The 13738-nt window shown below is 43.1% G+C and overlaps 1 protein-coding gene across 16 annotated transcripts in view; it reads left to right on the top strand.

Moving 5' to 3' along the window:
* The window catches only part of kcnma1a (potassium large conductance calcium-activated channel, subfamily M, alpha member 1a), a 199751-nt gene that overhangs the window by 149409 nt on the left and 36604 nt on the right, over positions 1-13738 (top strand). For 7 of the 16 annotated variants that reach the window (XM_072677897.1, XM_072677895.1, XM_072677896.1 and 4 more), the window contains one exon: positions 4764-4937. The exons of 7 other annotated variants lie outside the window; for them this stretch is intronic. In XM_072677897.1, the coding sequence (XP_072533998.1) occupies positions 4764-4937 (174 nt within the window). Of the gene's footprint in view, positions 1-607; positions 617-4763; positions 4938-11757; positions 12028-13738 lie in introns of all 16 variants that reach the window. 2 more of the 16 variants (XM_072677908.1, XM_072677909.1) reach the window with 2 other exon arrangements.

Below are 13738 nucleotides of genomic sequence, written 5' to 3'. Positions count from 1 at the left end.
GTGATGATCATCCAACATCCTGACCACTCTCTCAAATGCAATCTAATCCTCATAACAGTGCTCCAGAATCTAGTAGAAGGCCTTATATTAGAGACAGTTACTTAAACAAAAATGAATAAGCAGATATTTTTGTCTGGACCAGTTAGCCACGGGATGAATACTTCAGCCAGGCACAGGGCAAGCTTAGTGACGGAGGGTCTGAACTGTCCAAACAGCGGACTGTAAAAGAACACCCTGCATTTGAGTCTTTTGTTTCCAGTTATCTCACAGATTTTAACCTAAATATGGCCTGCTGGATGTTCCTGGAGATGAGGTTGATACAGCAGGCACTGCAGTCTAACCAAAGCTGCTTTATTTGTTCATACTCTTTCGTTGATATGCCCCATTATAGACTAAAGTTTTCAGCTCAGTAGAAGTCTTTTTTAACCTGCCTCACTGAAACAGAGAGGACTTTCCATTGCTGTAATGGAAGTTTGTGTTCTTTTTACGTTTGTTTTTCTGTTCTTCATTTTTTTAACTATTTTTATGACAATTGACAGAATTTTTGATGTATTTCCTTCCTTGCTGCCCGGGAACATGCCTCTTTATATAAACCCCTCACTGGTAGTGATACATTGTGAGTAAAAACGGGTTCCCTGTGGCCCAGAGTGCGGTCTGTCTTTCACGCTCTCTCTGTCTTTCTCTTAATCTCTCTCTCTCTTTCTCTCTTTCTATGCTGATAGTATATATCTATATCTATGTTGCATGTATCAGTCTAGCTGCTGCATCCTCCCCACACCTCTCATCTCTACACTGTCCTCAGCCCAAACAAGAATACAGCAGAGTAAAGTAGAGCCCAGAGACTGACCGAACACCTGTCCACTGTCCCCACTCCATGCCCCTGTGAGCCAGGTGTTTTAGCTTTACAATGAACAAACCAAGAACCTCATGGGCCCACAACCCCAATGTCTTATTCATGCTCCGCCTACAGGGGGTTCTTTCTTAGCAACCGTTGCTAGCCTGAACAACCTTTACAGAACTCACTCATTCAGAAATGATTGCAATGTTTGATTTGTCAAGATATGTCAGATATAGAAATCAGATGGCTTTGTTTGTTGCATAGTTGCTACTTGTTGGATATTCAGGTTAAAGTGTTGCAATGCTGCTCTGATGGATTGTGCATGGATTATGACCTTTCTCACATATAATAAATTAGACTGGGTTCTCTGGTATTAGAATCTTAATGTATATGTTTTGACAAAGTTCTGCTCTACATCTGATTAGACTGACTTTACTAGCGTTCTGGAAAGCTTGTCCAGTCTTGGAACAGCAACTACGAAAGAACGCATTTGTGGTCAGAGCATGGGTAGGTCACTTCTCCCAGGGGTTAACCATAAGTTTATGGAATTATGCCAGCTTCCATTAGATTTTATAGCATGTTCAAACTTCAGTCTGAATCCATCCCAGCCCCACCAATCCCAAAAGCCCTGGTGTCCTAACCCCCCAAGCAAAAACCGCACCCGGAATGAATATGGTGACAGTCCGAAATGTCAAGCAGACTGATACTGGAAAAAACACTAGTCATAGACGCTGAAGAGCACAGAGGAAGGGAGAACTCCACCTCTCTTCACCCCACCCCCCACTCACTGTCAGAGGCAATTTTTTTGCAAGATGCTGTGTTTTCAGAAAGCGGAAAGTGTCCTGTGGGAAGTTCTTCAGATTCTTAGACTTAACAAGCATTGTCTCCAAAACACAATCAAAACAATGTGGTTCCCTTTCGCTTCCACATCCCCTCAAGCCCCCGCTGCCCAGGCTCCGGCCAGCTTCTCTCCAACACATAGCGCTCGTCCTTAACTCTCCGAATTGAAATGGTCCAGCTCTGCATTTCAATTCTCTTCTGTACGTGGGCCCTTGTTTACTCACTGCCAACAATTACGATACCTCTCCTTATATCAGAGCCATGGCGGATTTAAGTTGACTTAGCTGCTGTACAGTAAGAGGCCTCTAGATGGCAGAATAGCTCTGTAGTTGGAGTAGGAGTAGAAATGGAGCACTGAGGTCCTCCTAAACCTGTTTAGCAAGAATGCTGTCAGCTGAAGGGTTAGTTTGGTGTGAATGGAAGGCTTTTTTTTCGCACTTGTCTCTCAGTGTTTTATTTTTTTCTGTTTTTTCTTCCTGTTTGTTTGTTGCTGACGTTAGTTGCTTTTTAGTGATGTGAAGTCATTTCTGTAGATGGTTAGGCACAATTTCTTAAGCTTTTCTTTTGAGTAAAAAAAGCTTTATTGTGATGTGTGTTGGCTTTGTTTTGGAGAGCACTGTACAAACGGTATACAGTATTAATCATCACAGGTAGCTCACCTCACCAATCTTGCATATTTGTGTGTTATTTGGCATTCTTGGTTCTGTAGTGTGTTGAATTCTTTTTTTATCATTGTTTGGGAAGCTGTTATTTGGGATGCACATAAGATGTGCCGGCAGCATTCTTGCTAAATCTGGTTCTGGGGTTTAAGAGGCTTCAGTTAGGGTCTGTGTGTAGCCGCGTTAAAGTCCCTCACGTCGTCATGTTGTCCTGTGTCTCCTCCTCCTCCCTCCATGTCTCTCTCTGACTAACATGTCCACATGACGTATGCTTTGATGAATGTCAACCTCAAATCTCTGAAGTGACGGATTTCAGCATGACATTGAAGTCTCAGCCTCACTGCTGCACGACAGGGCGCCGCCTTGAACTGTTTCTGCCCTGCAAACAGTTGACTAGCCTCCACTCCAGCGCTGGGACGGCATGCTTACGATCCCTAATTTGAGCTCTTGTGCATGATCCTATAGGGGTGAAAAAAGAAAAACAGTCCCTGAGGTTAATGTACCCTATTCTCTCTCACTGGCGTATTACTGAAATTGGCCTCTTAATTTAGGCTAATGTCCTCAGATGCAAGCCAAAAAGCTGCATTTTCCCTGCAGACCGGGGTGCCAGACTTGATTATGGTCTGTTAACACAGGGGCACCAGGAGAATGAGTACCAGGGACTGTTTATTTTGTTGTTTTTTTGTTCGTTTTTTGCCAGGATCACAGCAAACAAATACTGCTGTAGCCTCTCACCACCACTCCCCTGAGACACACACATGCACACACAACTATTCTTACATGTGTGCACAAAAACTCTTGCAGAGCTGCTATTCACTCTTTAAAGGGAGCAAATTATGGGGAAACAATAAGCAGAAAAACATTGTTAATTGCAGGTTTCCATTTGCTCCACAAGGTATTTGGCCTACAATGTATTTGGAAACTTACACTTCTAAATCAGCACATTTTTATAATATCCACCTATTCAGGCTGTGTTTTTCCCCAGACTGCTTTTTAAATGAGGTGCAGTACTGGGTGGCCAATCAGAAAGGAGGTCATTTACATATATCACATTCAATTTCTTACCAATTCTATGTCTCACACAAAAGCCTTGTCTAGTCCAGGAAACCTTTTAGAAATGTATTCAGCAATTTTTTTGCCTTTTTCTCCCAGTTTGGTAATGCCAGTTAACTCACCCGTACATAACTCCCCCTGGCATTAGCCATTCTCCCAACACTAGGAGGGTAAGGCCTTAACACTTCCGCTCCGATACACTACGAGTGGCATCTACCTACACGGCCAATTTTGCTCTCTCAGGCTCTGGCTGTTGATGACAATGGCTCAGGATTCAAACTAGGGACCCCCCCAGGCCACAGAGGCAGTGCATTAGACAGCTGAACCACTCTGAGATTTTCTCATTACATAATACAAATCTGTCCGCTGGTTACATTGACGCCATTAAAAGATAAGAAGGTTGTTTTCCTTTCTACTTTCAAGTTGCTGTTTTGGAGATACAAGGCTTTTGTGTGACAGTGGGGATATATTCAGGCTATAAGTTATGAAAACAGTTTGTTCAGTTCAGAGATTATGAGAAGCTGAAACATGATCATAAAATGAATTCAGACTCTTTTAAACATAAATGAATCAAAATAATAAAATTCAAATACTTAAAAACAAGAAGATAATTAAAAAAAATGTTGCCCCTTTAATCAAAGGCAAAAAAAAAACAAATCAGATATGTACAGCGATAGTCTTATAACTTTCACACAATCTCCTGCCCAGTCTGGCTATCACTGTAGGGGCATGTGTGGTGAGTTGGCACTAGGGTTGAGTAAGTGTAAGAGCCTGTAGCATAGTGCGATGCCACTGACAGGGCCCTGCTGCTGCATGATGGGATACAGGTACGTGATCCTCTCTTTTAGACATAGAGGATACAGTTGATGAACCAAGTTTTGCTGCTGAACGCATTCACCCATTCCTCTCTGCCCGAATGTCCCCTTCCCACTGACCCTTACCCCACTGACCCTACTGTCATATCTGACCTCTTGACCTTTTATGACATAATCAGCCTTAGGGCACAGCTTGACCCTTGCGAGATGGCTGCTTCCTGCAACAAAAGTGTGCAGTAATTGCAGAGAAACCTCCAAAGTGTTTCATCAGAATCTTCTAAATCAAGTGAATTCGGCCTCCCTAAATACTTTTCTGACAGTGCAAAGAGTTATCTGTGCTGGAACTGGCTGAGCAGGAGCTGCATGTTCATCTCCCATTGATGGGTCAAGCCTGTGAGAGCTTGCTGCTAAGGCTTTTTATTTTTATTTTTGTCACTTTCTGTTCCTTTAAAAAACAAAACAAAGTTGCCTTCAGACATCCCTGGTTGATGAACTCTTTTTTTTCCTTGCCATTAACCTGCTGCTTCTCCTCTCCTCTCATCCAACACATGACTGTAGCCAAGATGTCCGTCTACAAGCGAATGAAACTGGCATGTTGTTTTGATTGCGGGCGCTCTGAGCGCGACTGCTCGTGCATGTCAGGCAGTGTACATAGTAACATGGACAGCCTTCAGAGGGCCTTCCCACTTTCTTCTGTCTCTGTTCATGATTGCTCAACCAGTTTACGTGCCTGTAAGTTCGATCGCCAAACCACACTGTTCTTTCACGTCTGTGACCTGTGTGCGTGTCCGTGACGTCCTCCATGTGCTGTGCTTTGTCCCTTTTTTTCTTCTTCTTTTTTGTCTGTTTGTTTTTTTCTGCCACCACTGTGTCCCTCTCCGTGGCGTTTTTATTTTCTGTGGGTGGTTGTTTATTATTATCGATAAGTATGATTTTTCTGTACAGTGGTCTGGTGGTAGTGGTAGTACTGTGGCTTCTCTGTGATGGTGCCGCACTAGGTGGTAGGAGTGTGTTGGCGCATGCAGTGTGTTTTACTGGAGCATTGTGCAGTGCTGGTGCCTTCACACTTGGTCACTGTTCGGTGTTAAACAACTGCAAAGCAGGTTTTTTTCAATCTTGTTTGTTCAATGTTTCCTTTAAAAGAACATTGATTTGATGGGCTTTTTTGTCATGTAATGTACAGTATGTTGATATTGATGATGTGCTGTGTGATTTTTGATGGTCCTTGAGGATGATGAAAAAGAAATGCATTGCTAACTTTCTGTCTTTTTCCAATTAAGCAGCCTCAAACACCTTGGATCGCTTTGAGGAATGTGTCGTCATCAGTGCTGTCCGATAATGCTCTGTTTTTTTCTGTATGGGGATAGTGAGAAATGAATGTGGCCTGTATTGTAGATATGAATGTATGGTCAAATCAGAACATTTGCCTGAAGAGCTCTGTCCATTTGTAAAGATGCTGTTAGCTCATTTAGTGCTATTTCAGAATCACCCTCATTCTTAAGTTATATATCCAACATTTGCAACATTCAGTATCATATATGCCACATATTATATGTAATATCATATGTATTTTCCATACGTCACATAGTATGTTGTTCGAAAGGGGATCTTTGCTCATAGTCAGTGGCCATAAAGAGCTTGGTTCAAGAGTAAGCACACACTGAACTGTCTCTGTGCTCCTATTCTTGAGCTCCTATTCTTTTACTCATAAGCCATTATCCCTCTAACGTGTCCACAAGCCCAAAGAAAACCGTTTTCCTCCCAGAGAATTTGCTTTTAATGAAGTACACAATGGAGTAGGCAAACACAGAGTGCTTTCCACTTTGCTATGGGATCAAGATTCACCCCCCACTCAATGCTTTTCTCTTAGCCAGCAACCAGAGAAGAAGAAAAAACAGTCAATGTCCTTTATTTAATGCCTTGTATACCACAGTGGGACTGTCTGGCTCAATGTAAAAGTTAAAAGGAGATCCCCTGGCAGAAACTCAATTGAGACGGCAGTGATTGGGTCCGTAGGAAGAAGTGCGGATGACAGACGCAGTAAGCCGTGCGCTGCACGGTGCTGCGGAGGGGCCTTCTCATTAAGCCCCGGCAGATGTGAAATACTAAAGTGTCTGTCAGTTAGTCCTGGCAGTAGCATGGGCTGCTTATCAAAGCAGGGGTCAGTTCAGACGATTGCATTTCCTCTGAACTGCTCTCCGACCGCTCTCCACATCCCGTTAGATTAGTGTCAAACACGCTATGATGAGTTAGGCTTTGTGTCTTGTGTTTTGGTCGGGGGGGTGATATCCCAGGATACCAATTACTGGCCATTACATTGTTACTGATCTCCCCTCGCCCCATCATCCCTTGTTGGATTTCGGGAAATCCTTTCCTTTCACTGTCTTAGTATGTATTTTTTTTTTACTGTTTCTGATTTGAACGTGTGTTCGGTCAAAGCTTCATACCTCTGACAGTTGTTGGAGCTCAGGATTTGCTTTGCTTTCTCTCATCGGTTTTGTGTCAGAGCTAACACAACGTTTCTATGATGAGGAATTAATTTCCGAGCCTCCGTCTGACTTTGATTTCACGGGGTTGAATAATTGATTTCTTTTGGACTCGATCTTGTATGCGGTTTCAAGTTTCGTTATCGGCTTCTGCAGATAACGCTCACACCTCATAAACGCACTGAACAGTGCTGCAGCTGTACATGCAGTCGAGTTAGTGAGCTTCTCTGAGTGCTCTGAGGCCTCCTGCCTGCTTGTGTAGTTTAATTCAGTGGGCCGAAAAGAAGCTGGAGAATAGCGTCCTGTAAAATGAGAATTGTATACTCCATCCATTCTGCACCCCACGGGTCACAAAGCGTATATATCACAGTGTGCCTGTGCTAAGCATGGCGCTCTCAGAGTTATACCTCCGCATTATATGAGCGCAGTTATTGCTGAGATAAATACAGCTCCCCTGGATGCAGTAATTCTGCAGAATGTGGGGAACGCGTGGCAGCATAGGTGCTCTGTCCTAGACAAGCAGCGTTGCATCTTCAGAGCCTCCTCCACTCCGCGCCTCTCCTCTCTGCCCTGCTACTCTTCGTGTCGTTATGCACGTGCAACCATCTGGATGCTAATGCTTTTCCATGCCAGAACCAGACAAAGAATTATTAGTATGAAAATGAGATTCATGAGAGGTAGACAACTGCGTCTCATTTTTGCTGTTAGCTGCAGCAAAAACCCAAAGAGCGCTTGACAAGGAGCCAGGAGTGGTGTAGCCGTCATTACGACTGCGGAGCTCGGCACACCATTAAGAGGTGTTTGATACCAGTGAACAGCGCGAGCCGCAGGAGGCACGTGCTCGCTGCCAGTGGCTCAGCCGCCTCTGCTGTAAGTTACCGTGACAATTACGGTCCCTCTGCTCTACCTGCCGAGACTTATCCTCTCATTACGGCAGATTTAAGGAGTCTAAAAGGCGCTCCACATCTCAGAGGGCATTAATTCCTGTTTTGGACATAACAGAGCTTCCACAAGAGCCAGGGCCATGGCTGTTTTGTAAACAACAGCGGCCAGTCTTGGACAGAGAGACGGGAGGGAGAGGTCAGGGGCTTCTTTTCTGCTCTCGGGGGCATATGTTATTTTTTTTCCTTTCTTTCCCCTCCTGCCGGCTCTGCTCGGTGTCAGGCGTGGGAGATGATGATTTGGAGAGCCGGGGCAGGGCTGGGCGGGGCGGCCCTGAAGAGCGGATTCTCCTGTCCGCTCCTCGCAGGGAGGACCTCAGCTGAGCCAGCCCTTATGCGGCCTGACACGGAAATTATGTTTGCATTTTCATTTTCCCCAGCACTGCTGGTGCGTCAGCAAACTTGGCCTGACAGTTCCTTACCACCAGGCAGGAGCAGGGGCCGCCCGCCCCCCTCCGCCCGCCCGGGACAGATGCTAGCCGGAGCGGCCACTCGCTCGTCCTGCGCCCTCAGATAGCAGGCGACAGATGCCAGGGCCGGCGCGGGGGCCCCTGCCTGAGCACTCATGTCACGGCCCCGCCCTGGGCCTGCGCTGTGACCTTTACGGCATCAGATACCACAGCTCTAATGAAGGAGCGGGTCTCTGGATACACAGCGCAGCGCAGCGGAGCAGAGCAGGGCAAAGCTGAGGGCACCGTGAGGTGCTGGGCACAAAGTGTGTACTGTACTTTCCACCTGCATCACAGCCATAGTCTGAAATTAACCCCTTAAACTCAAGGCTTAGCGTTGTTATTCAGTTATTGTAATTGCCTATTAGTAGTTTTCTCATTCTTCTTCTTCTTAATCAGGCAATGCATTAGAGCTACATATAGACAGCCCCACTCTATCTTCACCAAAACTCGACTACATTACAAATACGGATCTGTTTATGTCATTATTTATGTATGTCGTATTATTACTTGTCATGCTGATTTATGTGGATGAACATGTGTGTGCCACTGACTTACTTATTATATTACATATAATAATTATACATATACTGATAGATACAGCTTTCTAAAGACTGCTACATTTCATTAATTACACTATACTATAACATTTTTCTGGTATCTGCTGGTGGAGAGGAATGTTCATTTCCCCACTTTCTGCTCCAAATACAATGTGATGAGTGTTTTCCTGACTGGCTTATTGTGTCATATATTTCTCTGCATTACATAGTGATCTGTGTTGTATAATGAATTGAGTGTAATTGCATTGAGTCATGCATCACTAAAAATATAGTATCTGTTTGTCAAAAATGCTAAGTTGGCTCAGTGAGCTTGCTGAAAGAGTTTGCCACAAGACAGTGATTCTTTTTTTTTCAGAAGCCGAAAATCATAGCTCTTGTGTGCTGTGTTGGGCCGTTTTCCTCACAGCAGTGAGAGTTTTGGAGTTTCAGGACCATATTTTGCAGTATATGCACTGTAGCTGCTTTGTGAAGCTTAGTATCATCACATTAGCCTGTATGATCAGTACATTAGGTCATGATAAGTGTAGGGTGTGGTTTAATTTAAGTTCCAAAAAACTGCCGCTTGCTGTCGAAACCACTGGCCAAATTTCATCTGCCCTCATTTTCTCCTTTTTCTCCTTTTTGTTCACCCTTGTTTTGATCATCATCAGCATCGGCATCATCAGTATCAACATCCTCTTTGTTCTGTCATTGCTTCACTTTGCTTTAGATCCTGTTTAAATGCTGATTCATTTAAACCTAAATCTTTCTTATTTTCATCTGATCTGTGTGTTATGTGTCTGTGTACTGTTTCTCACCCTCATTCTCTTTCTTTCTCTTTCTCTCTCCCTCCCTCCTTCCCTCCTTCCTTCCTTCCCTCCGTCCCTCCCTCCTCGTAACCTCTCATTTGTCTCCGCACTCCGCTCAGCCAAATATAAGTATAACGGATATGTCAGATCACGTAAGTCTGCTCCTCTGTTTTCCACATTCCTCCTCCTCTGCTCCACTCATCTAGCTCTCCTCATTTAACCTGTCTGCTGTGCTTTTGTGCTTTATGTGATTTTGCCCCCTGAAGTATTACGCTACAAAGCTGCCATCTTCAGCTCTCTGTAGAAGCGTGGAGATTGATAGGAGCCTGTGATGACAGTTCTTCAGCGCTGGACTGTAGTCAAATGCGTCAGAGTGGCTCTCTGCTCTGTTACTTTAAAACATGTGCGTGGGGGAAAGGTCAGGTGCTGATGGAGGAAAACCCACACGAAATCCAGATGCTGGATAAAGAGCGCTCTGTCCTTGTGAGAGATGGTTTAAGAGCACGTAACGCTATGAACTTCATAAATAGCACACATGTTTAGAGCCTTAGTGATGTGCTTGCATTGTGCTGAATCCAGCAGCAGATGGCGCTACCGCTCCAGAAAAAAACAGGGCGGCAGAGAGAGGCTCAGCTCAGAGCAGAATGTATTTATCTTTCAGTGTGCAAGGGTCCATACATTACGCTGTGAAGCAGAAATGTAAATGCACTTTTATTGTTACTATGAATATGAATATTTGTTATGTTATCAATTATTGTTATGTATTTTTTACTATTATTGCTTAGACTGTGCTTAACAAACGGTGCTTGTCTTGTGTGTGTTGGATATTTTTCTGTGTTTATTTAACACTATTTAATATGTATTTACATTTGCATGCAATAATAGTAATAATAATAATAATAATAATAATATGTAGAATAATGTACATGTGCAAAATTTTGCCAACAACAGAATATTTTAATTACATTGAGCCCTAGTTATATATTCTTTATTGCCTTGATAAGGGTTCTGCAATCAGGGTTCATCACAGCATTTGCATTTCAGGAAGGGACAGTTGCCGTCTGGATTATTGTAAATCCACAGTGAAAGTGCCACGGCGCATGTTCTCCGCGTAATGCTGCGTGTGTTTGACAGGGGCCAGATGAATCCAGGAGTTATCCGTGGCGGCCTTTAAATCTATGCGGCAGCTGACGGCAGAAATAACCGTCTGTTTATTGCTCAGAGCTAGGTTTGGGGAGCAGACGGAAACTGCTTTTCCACTTACACCACATATTGGTTAACCTCTTACCTTTTGTGTAGATGCCATTAAGTCGCAGGGGCTTTGAATTCTGGTGGCAGACGGTGTGTTTCATAAGTCCCAGTGTGAACCACTTACTTCACTTGGCCTGTGTGCCCAACTCAGTCTAATAGATATACATCACATGTTGAGCCTGTTTTAGCAGGTTGCGCTTGTTCTTGGTTTTGCAGTTTTCTTTATAACAGGATATGCAGGATATATGGATATTGTCTGTATATTGACAGACATTTAGCTATTTTCAGTAGCTGTAGTTTGTGTGTGTGTGATTCTGCTGCTGAGTCCATTAAGAACACAAAGCTAGTGTAATTAATAATTCTGCGACGACTGCTGTAGAAATACAGTACTTTCCTACCTGCTGTCTGAGCTGATCCAGTCAGACTACTATCATGTGAAGTGTGCAGTGCTTTGTTCTGTTATGTGGACGAGTGAGGGGAAAGAAGAGTGCATTTAATTAATTCATGCTTAGTAGCAATGGCAAAGCAAATGTCATATTGAACATTTCACTTTAAGTGCATGCCAAGTGGTTAAGTGGTATTTAATAAAACCAAGGTGTCATCCTCAATTATTTAGAAATGTGACGGCGGCCTTTGTGGCCAAAAATCGTGCCTCTCTGAGCTTAAACAGTAATCAAAGGGGAAAGCAAATGGTCCTGCAAAGGAAATCGCATTAACTTTTATTTTCATACTTAAATATTTATCGATGGGGTTCTCGAGCAGTACGGCGATTAATAATGGATAATAAAATGATTTAATCATATAATGTATTTTGTTTTCGCTCTTACTTACAAGAATAATGGCATGAGTTCTCAGGTCACATCAGCAGAGTTCAATAAAACATGATTTAACTCAAACATTAATTACAAGATTTAAACTGAATGTACACTAAAATAGAAGACTAATCATTTGTGAGCACGTTGAGACCAAAGTTTTTTTTGTTTGTTTTTTGTGTGTGTGTGTGTGTGTGTGTGTGTGTGTGTGTGCTGAGCAAAGGCACCAGTCCTCTCATTGTTTTTATCTTCCATTGTTTGACAGTAAAGGAGGAAGTTAAACCCACTTTTCAAAATCGCACAATTAAAGTGGCCAACAGTGTGGCTGCCCCGCATGCGCTGGGCAGCGGCCCACGGCCTGCGGTGGAGCTTTCTGTGGTGGCCTCCGTGCCTCTCGTTAATAACCGTAAAGGAAGCCTGCTCCCTCCTGTCCCACCCTCACGCAGACACCTCAGCCTGGCCGGCCTGAACCGAGCCCGCAGCCTGCCGGGGAAATACCGCTACCACCCCAGCTCCTCCACGCTCTCCTCCACATGCTCCCCCACGCCCTGTAGGTGGCCCCTAAGCAGCCTGCATCAGTCCCCCCCAAAAAACACCCTCCACCCCACAGGCATGGCTGCATGCATGTAACACAGCTTGTAAGCAGGGCTGTCATGATCGCTCCATTCAGCTCCATTACTCAATTAAAAAAAGAGCTAAAACACAAATTAAAATTTAAAATGACTTCTTGATGGATCAGAAAGGATTAGTTGGTAGTTTGTATGATGGTAATTGTACACATTTTAAATTCTCTTACTGCTTGCTCTTATAGTAGCAAACGAAGCCTACTGGATGCTCACATTTTATTTTACTTTCCACAACATTTTTATATAATCGCAAAAATGTTGCATCTTTATTTGTGATTTTTAAAATATTTTCTTTATATTCTGTTAAATGAGTAAACCAATAGAAATTCTCCATAAACACTTAAAACAGTTTTATGTGTGTGTGACAGTGGCGATATTTTATTATTATTTATTATTATTTTATTATTTGTTCATTTACATTTTCAATTTATATTTTCATGTATATATTTTTTTTCATTCTTTTTTTTTTATCTTTGAAGGTCTATACAACTGTATAACAAATTATATTTCTAATACTGTTTAATTAATAATATCAGCCCTGCTTGCAACCAACTTGGTCCTCGCAGCACTGTGTGTGTGTGTGTGTGTGTGTTCGGGAATGTTTTGCAGCAGCAGTTGCTAGCAGTATCAGAAGCACCTAAATACTTAAGAACACCTCTGGAGATTTCAGACATGGCTAGATTAATTCACACACACACACAAAGATTTCTGAAGTGTAGATGTTCCATTGCTGTCATGCTGAGTACTAAAGTATCAGCACGTCATACATCCAAGAAGAACAGGTGCCTAGTGAAATCGTCTTGACCACAGATACAAAAAAAAAAAAATAGCACCAGCTATTGATGCCCGTGGTCGCACTTTGCTGGATGATCCCGCTCTGATTGAAGTTGTAAAAGTGCCTTAATGTAATTTGGAGTGAGCAGGGACTTGCTGAAGTGGCCGCGCTGCAGGTAGAGTTATTTCATTGTTAAGGTTCTTCCTGAAGGGCACTGCTGTAGCTCGTAAATCTCCACAGCCTAATTTGGAGGAGCAAGGGCAGCAGTGTGGCCCAAGCTTAGCCTGGACACTCGCTCCTCACCCATAATAGGGAAACAAAGGGCTTCGCCACAGCCGGCTTAGCAGGAGTGATATTTTGAAAGTTGATTAGTGTTTCACGTTGCTCTGGCCATTGTGGAGTTGCAAATGTCAAACGTTGGCATTTGGTATATCCCCAGACAGAGCATTTTTAATTTGTCTTTATTCATTAGCGTAATTAGATGTCAAGCAAACAAGAAAGATACGTAGGCTACATGTGTTATGATGGCACTGCTTGCGACGCGTGCAGATGTTTCACTAATTCCGCTGTTGTGATTTGGAACTCTAACTGAAGTGTTTGTGCAAGTTTTGGTTTGAATGTGAGTAACATCAGTGACCCAGTTTGAAAACTTTGCTTGTTTTCTCTCTGCCCTCAGACTCAAATACACACTGTTTAGCATTGGATAGGAATTAGTATCACATTAGTATCAATATAAACACTTACAAAATAATTTTTTTAAGGTAACTCAGCTTAGCCTGGTCGTAAAATCCAATTTTTTTTTTTAGTTTGGTCAATAATATATATTTAATTGAGATAACTCAAAA

Source organism: Salminus brasiliensis, chromosome 4 (assembly GCF_030463535.1).
Source record: "Salminus brasiliensis chromosome 4, fSalBra1.hap2, whole genome shotgun sequence".
NCBI lineage: Eukaryota > Metazoa > Chordata > Actinopteri > Characiformes > Bryconidae > Salminus > Salminus brasiliensis.
Note: the sequence above shows the minus strand (reverse complement) of the source record. Positions and strands in the feature narration are given on the sequence as shown.